General features: G+C 40.1%; 1 protein-coding gene across 6 annotated transcripts in view; it reads left to right on the top strand.

The window, feature by feature from the left end:
- The window catches only part of LAMA2 (laminin subunit alpha 2), a 1,231,414-nt gene that overhangs the window by 1,161,654 nt on the left and 44,605 nt on the right, over positions 1 to 25,155 (top strand). For all 6 annotated transcript variants that reach the window (XM_075339908.1, XM_075339907.1, XM_075339906.1 and 3 more), the window contains 4 exons: positions 8,470 to 8,646; positions 15,561 to 15,706; positions 19,657 to 19,833; positions 22,718 to 22,883. In XM_075339908.1, coding sequence (XP_075196023.1) covers positions 8,470 to 8,646; positions 15,561 to 15,706; positions 19,657 to 19,833; positions 22,718 to 22,883 — 666 coding nt within the window. The remainder of the gene's footprint in view (positions 1 to 8,469; positions 8,647 to 15,560; positions 15,707 to 19,656; positions 19,834 to 22,717; positions 22,884 to 25,155) is intronic.

Here is a 25,155-nt window from a genome sequence, read left to right as displayed (position 1 = left end):
TTCTTTTTCTGAGAGATGTAACTTTTATATTTTTCAGTCAATATGGTCATGTGAGGGCTCATTTTTTGCGGAACGAGCTGTACTTTTAAATGAAATCATCCGTTTTACCATATAGTGTACTGGAAAACGGCAAAACAATTCCAACTGCAGAAAAATTGCAAAAAAAGTGCGTTAGCACTATGGTTTTTGAGATATTTTATTCACTGTGTTCACTATATGGTACAACTGATGTGTGGGTGTGATGCCTCAGGTCAGCGCGAGTTCGTAGACACCAAACATGTATAGGTTTACTTTTATATAAGGGGTTAAAAAAATCGGAAGTTTGTCCGAAAAAAGTGGCGCACGTTTTACGCCATATTTCGTGACCCGTAGCGTTCTCATTTTTCAGGATCTATGGCTCAGTGATGGCTTATTTTTTGCGTCTTGAGCTGACGTTTTTAACGGTACCATTTTTGCGCAGATGCTACGTGTTGATCGCCTCGTATTGCATTTTGCGCAAAAGTTGTGGCGACAAAAAAACGTCATTTTGGCGTTTGGAATTTTTTTGCTGCTACGCCGTATACTGATCAGATTAATTGATTTTATATTTTGATAGATCGGGCGTTTCTGAACGCAGCGATACCAAATGTGTGTATATTTTTTCTTTTTTTAACCCTTTAATTTTCAATGGGGCGAATGGGGGGTGATTTGAACTTTTAGGTTTTTGTTTTTTTTTAATTTTTTAAAACTTTTTCTTTAACTTTTTTTTTATTTTACTAGTCCCCTTAGGGGGCTATTGCGATCAGCAATCTGATCGCTCTGCAGTATCTGCTGATCACAGCTACAAGGCTGTAAACAGCAGATATGCTCTCTTTCTCTTTTGCTGTGCCGCTGGCACAGCGAAAGTGAAAGCAAGTCAGGTGTAGTACAGGAGTCATCACATGACCCTGTGCTACCATGACAACTATCGGAAGTCACGTGATCGCGTCACGTGACTTCCGGTATCGGGCGGTAAGTAAAAGTTTACCGCGATCGCGCTTATAATGGCGCTGTCACATATTGACAGCGCCATATAAGGGGTTAAACGGCACGAGCAGATAACGATTCTTCTCGTGCCTAGCAGGCACACATCTCAGCTGTGAAAATCAGCTGAGATGTGTGCCGATTGCAGCATGATGCTGCCGGCAGACCGCGGGCAGTAACGTTATGACCGCTAGAACGTAATTTTAAGGCTCGCGATCGTTAAGGGGTTAAGCGACTCCTGACTAAGACCCAGATGGGGTCGAAATGTCGAATGACTTCACAGTCGCTTCAATAAATTTGAACTTTTTTTTGCATCACAATCTATGAGGGCAGTGAATTTATTTATTTTCTCTTTTTAAATATAGGCACCACATTTGCTATGCCCCAGTCCTGTGGTACAGTTCCTTTTATTCTAGAGTCTGTGAAGATTAAAAATAATGGTTAGGCTATCACTGTACTTAATTCCTGCAGTACTCGGGTGTGTATGCGATCCAAAGTCACTAAATCACAAGTCACACACTTAAATCATACTTAGAAACAAATCACACTCGTCCGCTCTTTCACACTCATAATGCAAGATGATTTAAATAGTTTCCTTTTCCTTAGCTGCAATACAACCTGCAACTCACTGCAATGTTTTCAAAGGACAGATATGATTTGTAGTATTCAATCTTCATTTTTTTCTTTCACATCATATTGAATAAAGGATGATAAATGAAAAGGTGTAATCTAATGTAGAAAATGTTTAATCTAATGGACTGCAAAGATGAAATTTAGCAATTCAACCTCAATTAATTACATAAATGTACAATGATGGTACAATGTATGTATCATCAAGCAGGTTTATATCTATGCCATTATCAACGATCGAAAGATATCACATGCTTTTCTTTCAAATGTAATGTTCGGAATTCTGAGATTTTTTTTTATAAAGGTCTGGTCTTATACCTGTACATGCTTCTTACACACTTTCAAGTAGAAAGATCCCTAAGCTATGATTTATTTTTGCAAGATACTCATTCTGAACAAAACCAGTTATAACTATTTATTCGCGGACTGGACAAAGTCATCTTAACCCATGACCTGTTAATAGCATTTGAAGAGATCCTTAAAAGCGAACTTGAAAAACATATCGAGACATAAATTCAAGTCTTGAGAGCTGCCACATTAAACATAGACAAATATATGGCTTCCATGCTTAAAATTCATTGAAAGAGTCTTGTGTTTACAGTTGAGTTTCCCAGCAATACCTCCATCACAAATCCCAAAGAAAAAAAAAGCCTACAACCATAAATAGGTGTTTGATAGCCTAAACAATATTTAAACAAAACTTGATAAATTTATGTTTTAAAGATGTGGAGATTTGCTCCCTGAGATGGAAAAATAATTTAATGCTTTTTTATCTAGACCTATTTTTTTTCTTTTAAATTTATTAGGTCAACTTAAAATTGTAACAAATGTTTTATGACTTTATTCAAGATCCAGCATAAATCTGTTAAAACTAATTTTGCTATATCAGACAGACTGCCAAAAGCCTCTTATACTGTACACTAAATCATGTTATCTTACTATCAATAATTTACAATTTTCCTTCTACTTACTGGACAAAGAATGCAAAGCTCAAACTATCGTTTTGTATATCGTATGAGATATTTAACTCCATGCAGGATTGACTTCAATTGTAAGTCCTTCTTTGCAATTCAAATTGAGAAAGATCAGGAAAAAACTGAAAAGAATGTGCGGCACCCTTAACACACTGCTGAAAATTTAGAGAGCAGACTTAGGCAACATGCATATGTTGAATACCGCATTTACCCAAAAATAAAACATGATCTTATATTATTTTTGTTCCGAAAGATGGGCTAGGGCTTATTTTCAAGGAATGTCTTTTTTTTTTCTTCCATGAACAACAATCAACATTTATTCGTGAACAAAAAAAATCAACATTTATTCAAATATAATTATCACAAAGTCTAGAACATCAACATAACTCTCCAAACCCTGTGTGTAACACGTGTGTATCTATCTGTGTATCTATCTACACACACACACACACACACACACCAGTCTATCTTCTCTTTGGCTTTCAGGATCTAAACGCTGAGGCCCCTAGGAGAATGGGGGCCTGGTAAAATTTTCCAGTTTGCTCACCTTCTCCCTACTCTAAAGGCCCAGTCACACACAACGACTTACCAGCGATCCCGAAAATGATGCGACCTGATAGGGATCGCAGGTAAGTCGCTGGGAGGTCGCAGGTGAGATGTCACACAGTCAGATCTTACCAGCGATGCAGGAACGATACAGGTCGCAGTAGCGACCTGTGTAACGATCTCAGCAGTCACTGTGACCCTGTCACACAGTGTCAAACACAGCAATGTGTCCTGCCCAGCAGGACGTCGCCTTTGAAGAAAATGACCTGGACCATTCAGCAACGACTAGCGATCTCACAGCAGGGGCCTGATCGCTGGTAGGTGTCACACATAACGAGATCACTAACGGGATCGCTACTGCGTCACCAAAACGGTGACTCAGCTGCGATCTCGCTAGCGATCTCGTTATGTGTGACAGTACCTTTAGTCCTGCATACCAGCCTATCTCCTGTTCAATTGTTTTACACTCCTGCAATTAAGAGACCTTTGATTACATCAAGTCACATGACTACAAAGTCATCAATAGTCCTTAAACAATCTTAAGCTTGGAATACAACTACTGGGCTCCCTAAAGGTGGCTTTACACACTGCAACATCGCAAATGACATCGCTGTAACGTCACCGGTTTTGTGACGTTACAGCGACCTCCCCAGCGACATTGCAGTGTGTGAAACACATCGCAACCTGGCCCCTGCTGTGAAGTTGTGATCGCTACAAATCATTCAGGACCATTCTTAGGTCCTTTGTTTCCCGCTGTGCAGCATGCATCGCTAGAAAGTTTCAGTGTGTAAAGGGGACTTTACAGCGACTTCCCTTTCAAAAAGCTGCTTTACAACGTCCCCAACAACCAGCTAGGTCGCTCTGCAGGTCCGGATCGCTGTTGCGTCGTTGGCCAGATCTGCCTGTTTGACAGCTCACCAGCGACTCAACAGAGACTTGGGGAGGTCGCTATAACGTCACAAAACCGGTGACGTTACAGCGATGTCCTTTGCGATGTTGTAGTGTGTAAACCCAGCTTATAGCTGGTTTTGTGACGTTATAGCGACCTCCCAAGTCTCTGTTGAGTCGCTGGTGAGCTGTCAAACATGCAGATCTGGCCAACGACGCAACAGCGACCCGGACCTGCAGAGCGACCTAGCTGGTTGTTGGGGACGTTGTAAAGCAGCTTTTTGAAAGGGAAGTCGCTGTAAAGTCCTCTTTACACACTGAAACTTTCTAGCGATGCATGCTGCACAGCGGGAAACAAAGGACCTAAGAATGGTCCTGAACGATTTGTAGCGATCACAACTTCACAGCAGGGGCCAGGTCGCTGATGTGTTTCACACACTGCAATGTCGCTGGGGAGGTCGCTGTAACGTCACAAAACCGGTGACGTTACAGCGATGTCGTTTGCGATGTTGCAGTGTGTAAAGCCACCTTAAGAGATTGGAATTCCTGAGAAAGTGCGTAGTTTGACTCACTCTAATACAAGCCCAGACTGCAACTAGGGCTTATATTCCAAGCATTTTCTAAAAATCCTTTAAAATTATGATAGGGCTTATTTTCGAGATAGGGAAACAGGATATTTCGTGAGTCTTTTACCTCTTTATTTATAACCCAGAATCAGAAGTGGAACAATCAGAAGCAAGGGCACCACTTCTGCATTTTTTACCCACTCCTGGTTTTGATTTACAAATATTGAGTTAAAAAAACTCCCCAAATACTCATTGCCTAATGGTGTCAGGAGCATCCATGCGGGATTCCCCATAATGCCTTGCAACCAATCAAGGGCCTATAATAGCCACTTTAAAGAACCAACCAAACAATGATATTTTAAGATTTTACAGTTTAGAAAGAGCAGATCAGAGCGCACAGGTAATTCTGTATAAGCCCTACATCTGATTGTAATGTGCTACTCAAGTGCTGAAGCAATGGAAAGACAGGGATAAAACTGCAGCCATACTAAAATTCAATTGCAATTACTATTTTCTATTATATTCATGTTAAAGTTTTCAAGAGCAAAAAGGAAAAAGAAACACGAAAATGGTCAGAAAAAAATTACATCTGGAAATCTGAATTACAAAGTAAAATAAAAGGAAAAGGAACACTTATTAAAACACGATTTTACAAAATATTTGAAAAACCCAGAAATGCTTAAAGATCTACCTTGAACTTCTTAAAAGTATAATCCAACAACTCCTACAACAGTTAATTAAACTTGTTTTTAGACTGAACTTGTTTGGAAAAAAAGAGAGATTTATAATCCAGATAAATTTTGTTCACAGCCGGTTTACAGCATTACTATAATACCTGTATTCTTTTGAGCAGAGATCATTTCGCATAGTTTATGGATTAGGCTTCTGATGAAGGTTGTAAAACAACTTTATTATAAGCAACAAATAATAAGATAGTGCTGTCTTGTATCCACTTATGCAGAAGCACTCATTGTCTTCGAATTGACTTTTATTATTCTACTCTATGCTGTACATATACTATATTGGGACAATGATTGACTCTTCATTCTTGTACAGATCAAAGTCACTAAATAATGGATGGCATTAATAATGATAATTATAAATATCATCAGCATCCTTAGCATTTTCATCTTCATTGGAATTATCACCAGACTGTAACTTTCCTAACTGCTAAGATGTTCATACCATAGAGATAATGACACAACTATGAGACCAGTAGCTATAGGGACCTAAACTAAGCTGTCTGCATTCTATATTTTAAGGAATAGTAAGGACTTGTATAGAAAATCACTTTTTCCATACATGGGAGTGGAATTATCACCTGTATCATGAATAGGATAAGCACCAGGTTCGTCTTTCCCATATTTGTGGTGTTGTTAAGCAGTATTTAGTATAGACATGGCCTTATTTAATTTTTGTGCTTCTAACCATGAAAAATTCTAGATTTTGTTGGCAATGGACGTATATACAATTTACAGGCAATTCTGTATTTTCTAACTTCTGGTGATCAGATGATATCACTGAAGGAATCAGCATATAGGCATAAAAGCCCTACAGATAATTTGCTGTGCAGTAATAAAATATATTCCATGTGCATCAATCATTAAAAAAATAGAAAATAAAATGTAAAATATTCAATTACCTACAATTACGATACTCTTTTATTGTCTATATATAGTATATAAATATATACAGTGGAACCTTGGTTAACGAGAATAATCCGTTCTGGGACTGTGCTTGTTAACCAAGTTACTCGTTCAGCAAATACAATTTCTCGTAGGAAAAGGTGAGCATAATATGTGTGTGTGTGCGTGCGTGTTTGTTTGTGTGTGTCTGTGCGTGCATGTGTGTGTTTGTGTGGACTGCAAGAGCGGGTTAGAGCGCGGTGGATGTACAGAACCGGAAGTGTGTGTGGTGAGTATTTTGCTCGTACAGCAAAGCTTTCTCGTAAACCAAGTTACAAATTTACAGAAAGCCTTGCTCATTAGGCGAAATACTCGCTAACTGGGTTACTCGTTAAGCGAGGTTCCACTGTATATATATATATATCTATATATAGCTATATATATATATATATATATTTACAAACAGAATGTGCAGACTAGCTCACGTCAATGTGTCACCTGGATCCACAGCTCTCCTGATTACTTTGGTCCTGCCCAGATCAGGATTCGGAGTCCGTCCATATAAGTATAAGCAACATGAGGAATGGATCCAGCAAAGACGTCAGAACTTCAGGGTGCTGATTAAAAATTCTTTAGTTTTATTGGAAAATTCTTAAAATACAAAAGATCCAATATGATCAGGTACAAAAGTTGATAGCAGGAAGTAAACACAAACAGGACTATGCAATCAGGACTACCTAATGATTAGGTTTTGGACCGTGAGGATGGCGGGCAACACCACCAAAACGTGTAGTCCTGTTTGCGTACAGTTCCTGCTATCAACTTTTGTTCCTGAGCCGATTGGATAATTTGTATTTTAAGAATTTTCCAATAAAACTAAAGAATTTTTAATCAGCATTAATTAAGAACTCCTGACATCTTTGCTGGATCCATTCCTCCTGTTGCTTTCATATATACAGCATATATATATATATATCTATCTATATATATATATATAGATAGATAGATATATATATATATATATCTATATATATATATATATATATAGATATATATATATATATATAGATATATATATATATATCTATATATATATATATATATAGATATATATATATATATAGATATATATATATATATCTATATATATATATATATATATATAGATATATATATATATATATCTATCTATATATATATATATATATATATATATATATATAGATAGATATATATATTGACTTAAATGATGTAGCAGGGAACAGTAGCACATTTAAGACATGCAGGCTTCTCACAGTAACACAACAACATGCTGCCTGTTTTTTTATGTTGAAAAACAGCTCCCTGGACACTTTGAAAAATTGACAGTACCACTGATTTCACGACCAAATAAATGTATTCCTGAGCTGTTAGTGTATCTGAAGTAAGACTAGAGGGGTTTGATTCCCATACATTATTTCATATCAAATCTTCGTTAATGCCTCTTCAAGATATTGCCCACATGGTCAAGTAAGATTCGAAGAAAGGTGCGTAGTGATCTATTTTTTACTGAAGGGTATATTTGACATCACACACTAAAGCTAGGTGTCAAGTAGTGTCTACACAAACCATTAGAAGGTATTTGCACAGCATTGGGCTACAAGCCAGACATCCAGCAAAAAGTTTTCCATTGACCTCATACCAGCACTATAGAGAGCTATCATGTTGCAGAGCAAAATGGCAATGGAGGCTGGTATGGAGGCCTTTCATTTGTAGTGATGAGTTTTCTTTATGTCTGGGACACATGGTCTGTAGGTCTGTAGGTCACATGGGCAATGCCATGAAGAGGCCTTCAAAAAGCAACATTGAAGTGTACCAGGAAAAGTTTTTGAACACGTCAGGCCGCATGTTGCTCATACTATTGTGAGCAGCTTACCTGGCCTGATTTGTTTCTCATCAATCTCATCGAGGATGGTATTGGACAGTAATTGCATAGGGAGCTGCCTTTTGTGGATATTAATAATTTCCATGCTCAAGTGCATTCTATGTACAAGAATATCCCTTAGACAATCATTAATAAGCTCATTAATAGCATTCCAAGGTGTGTATGTGCGTGTATTTCTGTGTTTGGCACCCGTTCTCCTAAATAAATAGAATGCTAGTTTGATCCATTATTATTTATTAAGTGTAAGTTACGTATTTTTTCTTTATTAAATGCTATCTGATCATGGGTGTGGTTTTTGTGGATTTCATTTACAGAAAGTGCTGTCAGTCAGTTTTTCAAAACCTGGTTTTATAGAAGTGCCACCAGTGTCATTAGATGTGGGTACAGAAATTACATTGTCATTCAGCACCAAAAATGAATCAGGAATGATCTTATTTGCCAATGGGGGAAGTCTTATATCGCCAAGAAGAAAGCGTAGACAAAGTGGGCAGGTGAGTAAGAATTTTGTGAACTTTTTATCTTTTATAGTTTAAAATAGCTGTATTGATATTATCTTATCTGTAGTATGTCCATAGACCACTCTGAGATCGATTCTTGCCAAAACAATCTCTTTTTGACCTGTAGTATTCTGGTATATGTTGGTTTACCGTTCATATTTCTTATTTCGTTACCCTTTCCCATACAATCGAGAAATAAAATTAAAGTGTTTGCTGTGCAATAAGTGAAGTTCATATTGTGGAAAAAGTATAAAAACAATAAAAAGCAGTTATAAGTGTACTTTTTTTAATTAATTTCTAGTTTCGGTCTCTAAAACTGCTTCAAGGGCATCTATGCCATTGAGAATGGTGTCAAATCTGCAAACAGGAAGCTCAATAAAATAATCAGGTTGCTATTGTCACGCAAGGTACTGAGAAGTACCAAGTGAATAGTGAAAGGGAAGGGAAACCCTGTGTCTACGGAAGGAGACCGTGACCCCTGACCAAGCCTACCACTGGGCCCTGGGTTCCCTCATCACTAGATAGGTTCTGCACTTATGGCCTGAGCCGGATACCTGACCGAAGGCTGACCTTGATCTGGGCCCTAGGTAGGAAGTGGATGGGATGATCTTCTTGTCAACCCCACTAGCACTAGAAGACATGCAGGAATAACAAACAAGGGAAAACAACAAACTATCTCTAGATGACTCAGTAAGAAGATCAGTAAAGAGCAGCAATGATCCTACTTATGAGTGCAAGCTGCCTGCTTGAATCCAGAGCTTGTGAAGGAACTGAATATCACCAACACAGGTGCAGGGCAAAAGACAGTATTTAAACCCAAGGGGAAATACAGATGATTAGCAGCTGAAGGGAAGAGAAGCTCCCCTGGGTCCCAAAGGGAAAAGGATGAAGACTGAGCAGAGGAGATACAGTTAGGTCCAGAAATATTTGGACAGTGACACAATTTTCGCGAGTTGGGCTCTGCATGCCACCACATTGGATTTGAAATGAAACCTCTACAATAGAATTCAAGTGCAGATTGTAACGTTTAATTTGAAGGTTTGAACAAAAATATCTGATAGAAATTGTAGGAATTGTACACATTTCTTTACAAACACTCCACATTTTAGGAGGTCAAAAGTAATTGGACAAATAAACCAAACCCAAACAAAATATTTTTATGTTCAATATTTTGTTGCGAATCCTTTGGAGGCAATCAGTGCCTTAAGTCTGGAACCCATGGACATCACCAAACGCTGGGTTTCCTCCTTCTTAATGCTTTGCCAGGCCTTTACAGCCGCAGCCTTAAGGTCTTGCTTGTTTGTGGGTCTTTCCGTCTTAAGTCTGGATTTGAGCAAGTGAAATGCATGCTCAATTGGGTTAAGATCTGGTGATTGACTTGGCCATTGCAGAATGTTCCACTTTTTTGCACTCATGAACTCCTGGGTAGCTTTGGCTGTATGCTTGGGGTCATTGTCCATCTGTACTATGAAGCGCCGTCCGATCAACTTTGCGGCATTTGGCTGAATCTGGGCTGAAAGTATATCCCGGTAAACTTCAGAATTCATCCGGCTACTCTTGTCTGCTGTTATGTCATCAATAAACACAAGTGACCCAGTGCCATTGAAAGCCATGCATGCCCATGCCATCACTTTGCCTCCACCATGTTTTACAGAGGTTGTGGTGTGCCTTGGATCATGTGCCGTTCCTTTTCTTCTCCAAACTTTTTTCTTCCCATCATTCTGGTACAGGTTGATCTTGGTCTCATCTGTCCATAGAATACTTTTCCAGAACTGAGCTGGCTTAATGAAGTGTTTTTCAGCAAATTTAACTCTGGCCTGTCTATTTTTGGAATTGATGAATGGTTTGCATCTAGATGTGAACCCTTTGTATTTACTTTCATGGAGTCTTCTCTTTACTGTTGACTTAGAGACAGATACACCTACTTCACTGAGAGTGTTCTGGACTTCAGTTGATGTTGTGAACGGGTTCTTCTTCACCAAAGAAAGTATGCGGCGATCATCCCCCACTGTTGTCATCCGTGGACGCTCAGGCCTTTTTGAGTTCCCAAGCTCACCAGTCAATTCCTTTTTTCTCAGAATGTACCCGACTGTTGATTTTGCTACTCCAAGCATGTCTGCTATCTCTCTGATGGATTTTTTCTTTTTTTTTAGCCTCAGGATGTTCTGCTTCACCTCAATTGAGAGTTCCGTAGACCGCATGTTGTCTGGTCACAGCAACAGCTTCCAAATGCAAAACCACACACCTGTAATCAACCCCAGACCTTTTAACTACTTCATTGATTACAGGTTAACGAGGGAGACGCCTTCAGAGTTAATTGCAGCCCTTAGAGTCCCTTGTCCAATTACTTTTGGTCCCTTGAAAAAGAGGAGGCTATGCATTACAGAGCTATGATTCCTAAACCCTTTCTCCGATTTGGATGTGAAAACTCTCATATTGCAGCTGGGAGTGTGCACTTTCAGCCCATATTATATATATAATTGTATTTCTGAACATGTTTTTGTAAACAGCTAAAATAACAAAACTTGTTTCACTGTCCAAATATTTCTGGACCTAACTGTACTTAGTACACTGAATAGTGATAGCAGGAATAATAGAAAGTCAGGGAACATTTTGCGCAGCCAAGCACCGTGATCTATTGCCAGACAACACAGAACTGTCTGCCACCCGTGACACACCCGGGACAGATATACATTTGTGTGGAAAAAGTTTGAACAAAACTTTAATTATATTTATTGAAATCTCTGGTATTTGTATGTACAGTGCCTACAAGTAGTATTCAACCCCCTGCAGATTTAGCAGGTTTACACATTCGGAATTAACTTGGCATTGTGACATTTGGACTGTAGATCAGCCTGGAAGTGTGAAATGCACTGCAGCAAAAAAGAATGTTATTTCTTTTTTTTTTTTTTAAATTGTGAAAAGTTTATTCAGAGGGTCATTTATTATTCAACCCCTCAAACCACCAGAATTCTGTTTGGTACCCCTAAAGTATTAAGAAGTATTTCAGGCACAAGAACAATGAACTTCACATGTTTGGATTAATTATCTCTTTTTCCAGCCTTTTCTGACTAATTAAGACCCTCCCCAAACTTGTGAACAGCACTCATACTTGGTCAACATGGGAAAGACAAAGGAGCATTCCAAGGCCATCAGAGACAAGATCGTGGAGGGTCACAAGGCTGGCAAGGGGTACAAAACCATTTCCAAGGAGTTGGGCCTACCTGTCTCCACTGTTGGAAGCATCATCCGGAAGTGGAAGCCTTATGGAACTACTGTTAGCCTTCCACGGCCTGGACAGCCTTTGAAAGTTTCCACCCATGCCGAGGCCAGGCTTGTCCGAAGAGTCAAGGCTAACCCAAGGACAACAAGGAAGGAGCTCCGGGAAGATCTCATGGCAGTGGGGACATTGGTTTCAGTCAACACCATAAGTAACGTACTCCACCGCAATGGTCTCTGTTCCAGACGAGCCCGTAAGGTACCTTTACTTTCAAAGCGTCATGTCAAGGCTCGTCTACAGTTTGCTCATGATCACTTGGAGGACTCTGAGACAGACTGGTTCAAGGTTCTCTGGTCTGATGAGACCAAGATCGAGATCTTTGGTGCCAACCACACACGTGACGTTTGGAGACTGGATGGCACTGCATACGACCTCAAGAATACCATCCCTACAGTCAAGCATGGTGGTGGCAGCATCATGCTGTGGGGCTGTTTCTCAGCCAAGGGGCCTGGCCATCTGGTCCGCATCCATGGGAAGATGGATAGCAAGGCCTACCTGGAGATTTTGGCCAAGAAACTCCGCTCCTCCATCAAGGATCTTAAGATGGGTCGTCATTTCATCTTCCAACAAGACAACGACCCAAAGCACACAGCCAAGAAAACCAAGGCCTGGTTCAAGAGGGAAAAAATCAAGGTGTTGCAGTGGCCTAGTCAGTCTCCTGACCTTAACCCAATGGAAAACTTGTGGAAGGAGCTCAAGATTAAAGTCCACATGAGACACCCAAAGAACCTAGATAACTTGGAGAAGATCTGCATGGAGGAGTGGGCCAAGATAACACCAGAGACCTGTGCTGGCCTGATCAGGTCTTATAAAAGACGATTATTAGCTGTAATTGCAAACAAGGGTTATTCCACAAAATATTAAACCTAAGGGTTGAATAATAATTGACCCACACTTTTATGTTGAAAATTTATTAAAATTTAACTGAGCAACATAACTTGTTGGTTTGTAAGATTTATGCATCTGTTAATAAATCCTGCTCTTGTTTGAAGTTTGCAGGCTCTAACTTATTTGCATCTTATCAAACCTGCTAAATCTGCAGGGGACACAAGAAGGAGAACAGTCGAGTGTATATGCAAATAGAAATTTATTTATTATCAAAAGAGACAAACGCAAGACAGCAATATAAAGGGAGTTAAAAACTACCACTGAATCAAGGGGGGCAAACACTGTGATGAAAATGTACAGTATAGTTGTTATCAATAGCCGTGGGAGAGGTGAACATATATGGCTATTCTGTTAAACCATCAAAAATAGATGTGATATAATGATAATATCTATTGTTCACACTCTCTACTAGTCGTGGGAGAGGCATGCGGTTTAAAACAATGGAGGAAACAATTAGCCGTGGGTGGAGAGATGCTGAATGTTTTACAATCCTCTAGTCGTAGAATGAGGGAAGGTAAAGGTATACTGAAAGATAGTCAAACACACTGGGGTAGGTGGAATATATCAATACTCTATTCAACTGACAATTGCAGTATATATACTGGTAAAGCCCAACCCCACCCAGGTATGTAAAAAACCATATCGGCAGTTTCCAACCAAAGGCCAATAGTTACCAATAGTTCTCTGGCAGACAAATTATCACAAAGTCTAAAGTGCAAGTGCATATCAATAGAAAATGTCCAATGTCAAAGAAGAAAAAAAAAAAAAAGTCACAGTAAAAAACCACATGCCAACAAGAAACCAGCCATGGAAGTCAAAGGTATAGAATCACATGATGCACATACCCAAAGAGGAGGACGGGATCGCCACCAATCCAATCCAATCCAATGGTGGCGATCCCGTCCTCCTCTTTGGGTATGTGCATCATGTGATTCTATACCTTTGACTTCCATGGCTGGTTTCTTGTTGGCATGTGGTTTTTTACTGTGACTTTTTTTTTTTTTTTCTTCTTTGACATTGGACATTTTCTATTGATATGCACTTGCACTTTAGACTTTGTGATAATTTGTCTGCCAGAGAACTATTGGTAACTATTGGCCTTTGGTTGGAAACTGCGATATGGTTTTTTACATACCTGGGTGGGGTTGGGCTTTACCAGTATATATACTGCAATTGTCAGTTGAATAGAGTATTGATATATTCCACCTACCCCAGTGTGTTTGACTATCTTTCAGTATACCTTTACCTTCCCTCATTCTACGACTAGAGGATTGTAAAACATTCAGCATCTCTCCTCCCACGGCTAATTGTTTCCTCCATTGTTTTAAACCGCATGCCTCTCCCACGACTAGTAGAGAGTGTGAACAATAGATATTATCATTATATCACATCTATTTTTGATGGTTTAACAGAATAGCCATATATGTTCACCTCTCCCACGGCTATTGATAACAACTATACTGTACATTTTCATCACAGTGTTTGCCCCCCTTGATTCAGTGGTAGTTTTTAACTCCCTTTATATTGCTCTCTTGCGTTTGTCTCTTTTGATAATAAATAAATTTCTATTTGCATATACACTCGACTGTTCTCCTTCTTGTATGCTATTACGAGTGGTGCATATACCCCGCCAGCGCAAGTGTACTGGCGGAGTATTTACCTTATGGCTCAGTCCTTGAGAAATTGTCTCATAAATCTGCAGGGGGTTGAATACTACTTGTAGGCACTGTATATGATTCCAGTGGGTGGTCCTAATAGTGACTGACAGTCTTCCCTGTATTATTATTATTATTATTATTGTTTATTTATAGAGCACCATTGATTCCATGGTGCTGTACATGAGGGGGTTACATACAGAATACATATACAAGTTACAATAAACAGACTGGTACAGAGGGAAGAGGGCCCTGCCCTTGCGGGCTTACATCCTAAAGGATTTTGGGGAGGAGACAGTAGGTGGGGTGTAGGTTGGGCGGCAGCTCCGCACGGTGGTGGGGCGGCAGCTCCGCACGGTGGTGGGGCGGCAGCTCCGCACGGTGGTGGGGCGGCAGCTCCGCACGGTGGTGGGGCGGCAGCTCCGCACGGTGGTGGGGCGGCAGCTCCGCACGGTGGTGGGCCAGTGGCGTCATTGTAGATTATAGGCATTTCTGAACAGATGAGTTTTCAGAGTCCGTTTGAAGTTTGCAAGTGTAGTAGATAGTCTGATGTGTTGAGGCAGTGAGTTCCAGGAGACTGGGGATGCTCGGGAGAAGTTTTGGAGTCGGTTGCATGAGGAGCGAATGAGAGAGGAGGAGAGAAGGAGATCTTGGGAGGACCGGAGGTTACGTTTTGGAGTGTAGCGAGAGATTAGTTCAGAGATATATGGAGGAGACAGATTATGGATAGCTTTGTAGGTCAGGGTTAGTAGTTTGAATTGGATACGATAGAATGTAATAGAATAGGATAGTATGATTGTGCATACAGAAATAGCTGTCAATCACTAGAAGGCTCACCCACTGGACTCATGTATACAAACATCAGGGATTCCAATGATATAATACAAGTTATAGTATATTTTTTTCTGACAAACCTATACATTATTCTGCTCAGCTTCTCTTTCTCTATACTATGATTCCCACAGCTTGAACTGCATGAACAACTTGACAAATGTCCCCTTAAAAGAACCTGAGTAATTTCTGAAATGTAAGATAGCACGCTTAGTCCTAAATCTGTTCTAAACAGCTGATTCCCTGTTTCTCAGGCTTTTTATGCAGTCCTTTTAAGAAAAGGGAAACTAGAAGTTTCGGTGCCAGGACCTAAAGAGATGCATCGAATAACCATTAAGCCTGAGAAAGAAAGATTTCACAATGGCAAAGAACATGCCATCAGAATAGAAAGATCAAGAAAGTAAGTAAAAAAAAGATATCCTAAAAGTACTGTCAAGATACATTTGTTTCCTTAATATGTAATTAAATGTTACTTTGACTTGTATAGATTTACAGAACTCTGTAAAAAACAAATAATTACCCAAGTGTTATAACAAAAGGGCTTTGATATTGACCATCGTGATAACTGAATATTTTTTTTGTTACTTTCACAGAATGTCTCTTACGGCATTATTTAGTATACAGTACTTGGTCTTTATTAGCACTGTGAGTCAGAAATTGCCTGTGGTCAAATAGACCCGGTAAAAATAACCATTAGTAAAGTCCTTGTATTAAATTATTTAAATGTGAATGACTTTGATTCTAACTTTTAGTTAAAAAAAATGAAAATCTAAAAAGTACTTAATATATAGAAGATAAAAGGAAAAATGGGCAATCACATTTTACTGAGGTTACAGTAATGGTAACTGCAATATACAAGAACACACATCATACACAATGAGAAGTGTAAGAAAAGGCAATGGGTACATGATCACAAATATGGAAATCCCAAACTGTATAAGAATCAATCCATTTATTCCATAGCGCTTTACGAGTGAAAAGGGTATGCATAAAAAAACAAGTAAAATAATCATGAACAATACAAAACAGATGGATTCAGGAGAAGAGAGGTCCCTGTCGGTGAGGGCTCACAGTCTACAAGGGAAGGATGAGGATAGAGTAGGTGAGGACAGAGCTGGTTGCGCAGTGGTGTACTGGTCTGAGGCTTATTGTAGGTTGTAGGCTTGTCGGAGAATGTGGGTCTTCAGGTTCCTTTTAAAGCTTCCCATGGTAGCTGAGAGTCTGATATGTTGTGGTAGAGAGTTCCAGAGTTTGGGGGATCCAAGGGAGAAATCAAATATGGGATTGTGGGAGAGGAGATTAGAGGGGAGTAGAGAATGAGATTTTGGGAAGATCGGAGGTTACGTGCAGGTAAGCACCACAAGACTAGGTCACAGATGTATGGAGGAGACAGGTTGTAGATAACATTGTATGCCATGGTTAGCATTTTGAACTGGAGTTTTTTGGCAATGGGAAGCCAGTGAAGGGATTGGCAAAGTGGTAAGGCCAGGGAATGGCAAGGGGAGAGGTAGATTAATCGAGCAGCAGAGTTTCGGATAGATTGGAGGGGTACAAGAGTGTTAGAGGGGAGGCCACAAAGTAGGTGGTTGCAGATGTTGGGGCATGAAAAGATGAGGGCATGTGTGCCACCTCAGTGTCAGCAGCCGGGCTGCTCGGATCCGGATCTGCGGTGGCTTGAGAGGCGTCCGGACCCGGGCGTCGTGCGGCCACTCAAATGAAAGGGGGTTATTTACAGGGGATTGTGTTTAGAGTTCATGACGCCACCCATGGTGTGTGGTAATATAGAGTACCACAGCTTCAGTTGGGAGTACCCGGGGGCGATGGAGTGGGGTAGCCAGATTTTAAACCCTTCCATGGGTAGGGGGTTGCCCCAGGGCTCGGTGGTGATGATTGGGGAGTGCCGTGGGGAACCAAGGGGAACACTTTTGTACTCACACAGTCCAAAAAGCTGACACCAACAACTGGATAAACCAAAGTTCTGGACACCGCTGCCGCTGAGGAGAGCTAGTTTAGGTCCCATCCCCGATGGTGTTGCCTGATGATCTGTGACCTTTTCCCTGGCACTTAGTTCACTTCTTGGTTGGCCCGGTAGCATTAAACTAGTCAGGTCCCGCTCCCCAGTGTGGCTTACTGTGGGAGCTTGATCTCAGGGTTTACGCTCGGGATTTTCTGGACCATTTTTGTGGAAAGTCCTATCCCCCTCGATGTGCTAGTACCCCGATTTTGGAGCGGGTGGAGAACGGATCTCTAAGGCTCCGTCCTCGTGGGGTCAATTGTCAGGTTGCCTGAAGGTACTCCCTGACCTAGGGTCCACGTACCCCGTCATGCCCTGGTCCCAGCCCGGTGATGGTACAAGGCCGCAGTCTGTCCTCCTTGACAGTTCCGTGCCCCTTTTCATGATCCCCTGCGGGGTCCAGCTCCTACTAGGTCCAGACCACCATCTGCCACCTAGTTGCTTCCAGGGAGCTTGGCTCCTGACCTCCTCTTTCCTTCCACTCCTCACTTCAAGCTCCTACTTCAACCTCCTACTTCCACCTCATACTTCACAGTCCTACGTCAACTAACTGACACTCCTGACCTTCCCAACCAACCCCCCAAGTGGGCGACCCTATTCCACTCAGGCCGTCCACTGGTGTGTCTGGTGGGTGTGGTGCAGAGTGTTCCTAGGACTTTAATTGGCTGATGTAGGCAGCACCGTGTAGTTGGGGACCCATAACCAATGAGGAGGTGGATCTTGCACAGAAGGGCAGATTGCACAATACCCTGTGACGACCTGATAGGCTAGGGCATCACACATGTACTAGTGTTTTTACTGATTCTTGGTTAAGGAATGCACAACTCCATACTATACAATGCTATAAATAATATAACTTTATTAAGTCATGTGTGATCCTGACTCTCTAGCTAGTCAAAATTCATCTGTGTCTTTGGACTTTTTTGGGGGATAGTGACTTTGAAATTGTCTCTAGTTACATTCAATACCTCACAGAAGGAGTCAACTGGAGCAACAATTTTGTGTGACAGGGACACTCCGCCACATTTGTTATTGTACCCTATAATGAAATCTGACTAGAGCAGGTAGCAAGTCAAGATAAAATTACTTTTATTAAGACCAGCACGTGAGACAGAAATTCTATTCTGCCTATACAAAATTGTGTTTAGCGTGACATTTATTTTTATATGATTGATAGTAACATTTTATCACAAGAAAATTAGTTGTATGGTTGACCAGCATGGAAAAGTATTGTTTTTTTTAAACAATATAAAAACTGTGGATCATCCTATCCTTGATATTAGGAATATATTAGGAATACCCGGATGGCCACAAAACCTTTTCTTGATTTTGCAAAAACTCAGTCCAACCTGGTTTAAATAAAACATCCGTTTTTTATTTTTTGTCTACATGTACACATTAAAACAAGACTCACCTGTTTTTTCCCCATGAAATTGCAGGAACCTCATTATGAGCAAGACATAAATCAATGGTTTTAATCCTACCTATGTAAAACTTGCTGGAATAACTTCTTTCTCATGCACTAAATGAACGCATGACTCCAGTATCCATATTTCTGTTAATAACTGATTTTCAATCATAAGTGCTAAACTTGAGTTTCATATTGAAAAAACATCCCATCCATGTTAGTCTGAACCATGATTTATTAGAATAGGAAGCAAAGCAATTTCTACCATCCTACACACAACGGAGTATTGTCCTCTACGGTTACCTGTAATCCGATCTATTTTACATTCCGCTCACATCCATTTCCTGCTTCCTACAGTGTGAATATTCAACAGTGTGTTGATTTGTCATTTAACTAATATAGAAGTCTCTCCCTCCTGGAAATAATATTCCGAGCAGATGTGTCCCCCATGCTGCTTTACCACCAAATGTAATCATGTCTCATAGCAAGACTATGCAAAGTCTGTTCTATACCCAATTCACTTTCCTCTTCAGTTTGGCGCATGCAAAACAGAAGGAATCAGCTGCAATCCCATTTCTGAAACAGATCAGATAATTAGGAGAACATTTTATCACCACTTACACTGCTGTGCCGAAATACAATCTTCAACAGGTTCTTCCGCTAAATGTATTAACATAAACTCTTATACGTATAATGGAAGCTGTAAGAGTCTTGCATTATTCCTGCAATACAAACAGTTTTTAAGAATAAGAAAAGAGAATTTTACTGATATAAAAGGGAGGAAATTTGGCATTTGTTCAGAAGTAATATTTGGGGCTATAGATATGCAGCACACTTTGTTTTATTAACCAAGAATTGTGTATAATGACAAACAGTATCGGTATTTCTAGGGTTCTCTTGACTTACTTTATGCTCTTATATTTTTCAGCACATTGACAGTGCAAGTCGATGAGGATAAAAACCAGACATTAAAACTGCCAGCTAGTCATGCCATCAGTGTGAAAAAGCTCTTTGTGGGCGGAATCCCATCTGATGTACAGTTTCCCATGTACAAGAACATACCACCGTTTGAAGGATGTATTTGGGACCTATTGATCAATGCAGCGTAAGCTTTCAATACATTCACTATACAGTGCAATTACATTATCCTGTCAAGCATGCATTTTACATTAAGAAATTTATTAAATTTATTAAATTAATTATTATTTATTAAATTTATTAACATTTTATTAAGAAATGTTTAATTAAACATGATTCTTATAGAGTTCAATGAAAGGCAAATTTACCAATGCAGCAAAAAAGCACGACAACTCTTAAGGCCGCTTTACACGCAACGACATCGTTAACGAGATGTCGTTAAGGTCACGGAATTCGTGACGTACATCCGCTCTCGTTAGCGAAGTCGTTGCGTGTGACATGTACGAGCGACCGCTAACAAGTGATAATACTCACCTTATCGTTGCTCGTTGACACGCTGTCCAGTTCCCAAATATCGTTGCTTTTTCAGGACGCAGGTTGTTCGTCGTTCCTGTGGCAGCACACATCGCTATGTGTGACATCGCAGGGACGAGGAACATCACCTTACCTGCGGCCGCTGGCAATGAGGAAGGAAGGAGGTGGGCGGGATATTCGTCCCGCTCATCTCCACCCGCTCTGCTTCTATTGGGCAGCCGCTTAGTGACGTCGCTGTGACGCCGAATGAACCGCCCCCTTAGAAAGGATGCGGTTCGCCGGTCACAGCGACGTCGCTAGGCAGGTAAGTGGTGTGACGGGTCCGAGCGATGTTGTGCGCCACGAGCAGCGATTTGCCCATGACGCACAACCGATGGGGGCGGGCACGAATGCTAGCGATATCGGTAAAGATATCGCAGCATGTAAAGCGGCCTTTAGTCAAAATAGAATCCCCAAGTGTAGATCCAGGTATTTATCTGCAGACTGGTTCTCTATAGATACAGTGGTGTTTGATTGTTTATAGACCTTTCCAGACTTTTGTATAGAGTTGACCTAAAATTAAATCAAACTTTCATAGAAGTACTAAAAGTAGACCGTGAAAGAAAAATAAACAATTGAATCAAAAATCTTCGACTTTGTTATATTTTTCTATGAGGAAAATGATGCAATGCACACTTCTGAGAGCAACAAAAGTATGTGAACCTTTGTTTTGAGTACCTGGCGTGAACCCCTTGTGTTGCAATAACTGCATCTAAGCATTTCTGGTCATTGTTATTGAGTGTTGCATACCATCTCGGTTATGTTGTGGGTTTTCTCCTATGAATTGCTTGCTTCAGGCTCTTTCACAACAAATTCTTTAGGATTAATGTTAGGAATTTGACTTGGCCATTACAAAACTATAGGGGCGGCGTCACACGGGACGATCTATCGTGCAATTGCACGAGCGATCGTACCCGCCTCCGTTGTTTGTGCGTCACGGGCAATTAGTTGCCTGTGGCGCACAAAGTCGTTTACCCCCGTCACACGCACTTACCTTCCGGACGACCTCGCTGTGGGCGGCGAACATCCTCTTCCTGAAGGGGGAGGGACGTTCGGCGTCACAGCGACGTCATACAGCCGCCGGCCAATAGAAGTGGAGGGGCGGAGATGAGCGGGACGTAACATCCCGCCCACCTCCTGCCTTCCACATTGCCGGCGGGACGCAGGTAAGCTGTGTTCGTTGTTCCCAGGGTGTCACATGAAGCGATGTGTGCTGCTTTGGGAACGATGAACAACCGGCGCACTGAAGGAGGAACGATTTTGTGAAAATGAGCGATGTGTCAGCGAACAACGATAAGGTGAGTATTTTTGCTCGTTCACAGTCGTTCAGAGGTGTCACACGGTACGACATCTCTAACGATGCCGGATGTGCGTCACGAATTCCGTGACCCTGCAGACATATCGCACAATATATCGTACCGTGTGACGCCGGCATAACTTTATTCTTCATTATATGTAGAGTGAATTGCTTTCTTTGTCTTCCTAACTAACTGAGTTTAAGCTCATGGAAAGATGTCCTAATCTTCTCTTTCAGAATTTGCTGGTATAATTCAATATGTATTGCTCAATCAATGATAGCAAGCTGTCTCAGCCTAGACACTTTAAACTTTCTCAAATAAAGATCCTACTACCCCCATGTTTCACAGATGCTATGAGTTTTTTATACTGTAATGCGGTGATTTTTTTCTTCAAATATTTTGCTTCTTATTTAAATCACAAAAGGTTTTGTTTGGATTTATCCATCCATAAAACACTGCTACAATAGCTTTAACGTTGGTCCAGGTGTTTTTTTAGCAAACTGCAGACAGGCAGCAATGTTCTTTTTGGGATCAGCGACATTTACTTGCAACGCTGCCATTGTTGTTCAGTGTCCTCCTGATGGTGAACTCATCACCATAAACATAAGCAGATAATTCAAAGGTGAAATTAGAGTTTGGTGTTCTCAGTCAATGGGATGACAATAAGGTGCAAGTAAGCAACCTGTTTTATTTAAAGAACAATGATCTACCAAAGTCTTTACAACACATTTGTGGAAGTGTATCAAGGTACAAGAGAAGCAGATTTTTGAGGCCCTCATAAAATGTTATTGATGCTTATCAGGCTCAAAAGACTATGAACTTCACTAATTGACAGTAAGACATATTGTGTACAAAAGAAGAAATTTCAAGACTAGTATTACCCACCATAAGAGTGATAAACGAAGAAAAAACACTCCAAGAACAAAACACATAATGGTCCACAAGACCACAAAGTGATCCAAGGCACTTTCTTTGAAGAAGTATCATGCACCTAAGTAACTAGTATGATTGAGTCCATTTTATTGTCTTCAACTCTTTATTTTCAAAAACTTCTAAGGTTAAACAATTCTTTTATGGATATTCACTATTTTTATTCTAATGACCATGTAAATCATGTCACATAAAAGGATAAGTCCATTATATGTTATAGCTTTATTATTTAAAATGCCTACATTTAAATATTATTTTTTGCCCTATTAGGCCAATAGACTTTGCACAGCCTGTATCTTTTGAGAATGCAGAAATTGGACAGTGCCTTACAGATGAAGAAGAAGATGACATAGATGAAAATGGAGCATCAACCATCCCTGGTGCCACAAAGTCACCACAAGTCAAACCTAGTCCCCAAGTTCCTGTCCCATCAACTGTAAGTACTAAATGAAAAATATTTAAAGTAAATATGTCAGCTTTTAGAAATAGATATGTACTCATAGTATTCAAACATATACAGTCAGAACAAATGCCTTCTATGCCCTACATCTTCAAGATCTTAAAGAGGGCAGTGCATAGTTGTAGTATCCAAGTACCGTACATGTGCCAGGTGAATTATTCTTACAATTTTTTCTAAAACATTTCTTTACTTAAAACCAATGACAGATAAAGCTCAGAATTATTTACTAGTAAATGTCAAATGTAAAAAGTATAAGGATTATGGCTGAACTTCTACCACCAACCATATCTTGTGGTTGTCCTGGGGCACAAGAATCTTCAGATTATCACGGCCTGCTTCCTTCAGGTCAGAATGCCATTAATTTTTGCATGGAGTGATGTCATGCATATAAGTAATCCCTAAAAAGTGATTTTAAGTCCTCTTATTGTATTGCCAAATATAATTATTTAAAAGGAATTGTATACAATTGTATACATGTTTCATAAAATATTTCTATTGATTGGTTTTTAATTATTTATTTTTAAAACTAGTTTCTTTTTACGGATTACTAGATTTGTCATCAAATGTCTGGCATTTCTAAAATTCCTATAATCAGAGGATTTTGGTTCATTGTTAAATTTCACTGCATAAAGAAAGCCTTTGTGCTAAAGAGAACTTTTCATTAGGATTATGTATGTTAAACTAAAGGTAGTACTATAATGGCATTTTTATACTGATTTAATAGATACAGAAATCCATATTCTGGTTGATTGTTTTGATTTTCTAAAATTTCCGTGCATTGGGGTGGCATTCTGGGTAGGTTGTTTGGTAGAGATGAGCGGACCCGAATAGTAAAATTCGGTGTTCATACGGAACACAGACTTTTCAAAAACAAATCAGTGTTTGAATTCAGAGTTCGGATGCTTTACGTATGCTGACTACTTGAACGCGCATCAATATGCTTGGGTATGCTTTGTGCTCGGCCCAGTGCGAGCCGCATGCAGTGTTTGAATGGCTCACACTGGGGGTAACAACACTGTAAGTGGATTTAGTGTGTACAAAAAAATAAAGTGAAAAAAACCCTCCCTGGAAGTGCTCTGTTTATGGCTGGCTGTATGTGGGTGGAGACCTTAACTGCTCAATCAGTGACTACCTATGGGGTTCAGGTCAAGTCCTGGTCCAGAACTGAACTTTATCTAAAATTCGACTGAACCCACCAAACCCGAACTCCGCTCATCTCTAGTCTTTGCTCGGACCCTTCACTGCCTCTGGTGTCTGTATGCTATTCCTCTTTTAAATTTTGCGCTGCCACCATCCAAGCTGTGGACCATACTTGTGCAGATTGATCTTGCGGCAATCATCATGAAAATGGGGCTGGTAGTGATGCATGAGCGGATTTAGATCTCAGCTCAATGACAAGCCAAGATCTCACTCTGTGCAAGCGTTGCCATCAGCGTCACTTTTGTGAAAGCCGCCACAAGAAAAATCTGCATAAGCAAAACCCTTGGTTAGAATGGTTCCAGAGCAAATTTAAAACAGGAAGATAATGCAAACATCAAAGGCAGTGGAGGGGCTCAGCTAAAACTAAAGACCCTACCCACAGTCCTCCCCCATAGTCCTGCCCCAATGCACAGAAAGCTTAGGAAACCAAAACTTCTAATGCTGATTAAACATAAACCAGGCTACAGATTTCTTCACTGAATGTGTATATATTAAATCAGTTTAATAGCACCACTATGGCCATACCTATATTTTAACATGCATAATCTTGATGACAGGTTCTATTTAAAAGACACAGGACCCTATTTATATAATGCTAGCATTGACTAAGTAGGCTCAGAATGAAGTTTCTTTTTGAGCTCATGGTAAAGTGGGTGGTTTTGGATGGTACATTTGTAGTTACCACTAGAACCTGGTGCATGGGTTTTTTTTATTTACATTTTTACTATATTAGACCATATCAGTGTTAAGAAATAGCAGATGGAAGTTTAGGGGCAAATTATTCCATTAAGACCCAGGTGGCTTGAGCTTAACAGGAAAATAACCCTGAGGTTTTTCCTTTCATCCTCGCAGAAAATGTATACTCTTGATGAGATCATAAACACTGCAGTTTACATGTATAGTGATATTTGTTGCAAACACCAAGAAGGAAAACTCGTGGAATTTTGGAAAGCACAAGCTCGATATACAAGTTAATATTGTAAAAAAATATTATTTTTTTTAAACATCTTGATTTATTTAGAATTGAGTATAAACACTAGATGCCGAC

The sequence above is a fragment of the Anomaloglossus baeobatrachus genome, chromosome 3 (genome assembly GCF_048569485.1).
Source record: "Anomaloglossus baeobatrachus isolate aAnoBae1 chromosome 3, aAnoBae1.hap1, whole genome shotgun sequence".
Taxonomy (NCBI): Eukaryota; Metazoa; Chordata; class Amphibia; order Anura; family Aromobatidae; genus Anomaloglossus; species Anomaloglossus baeobatrachus.
This window is presented reverse-complemented; position numbering and strand designations above follow the sequence as displayed.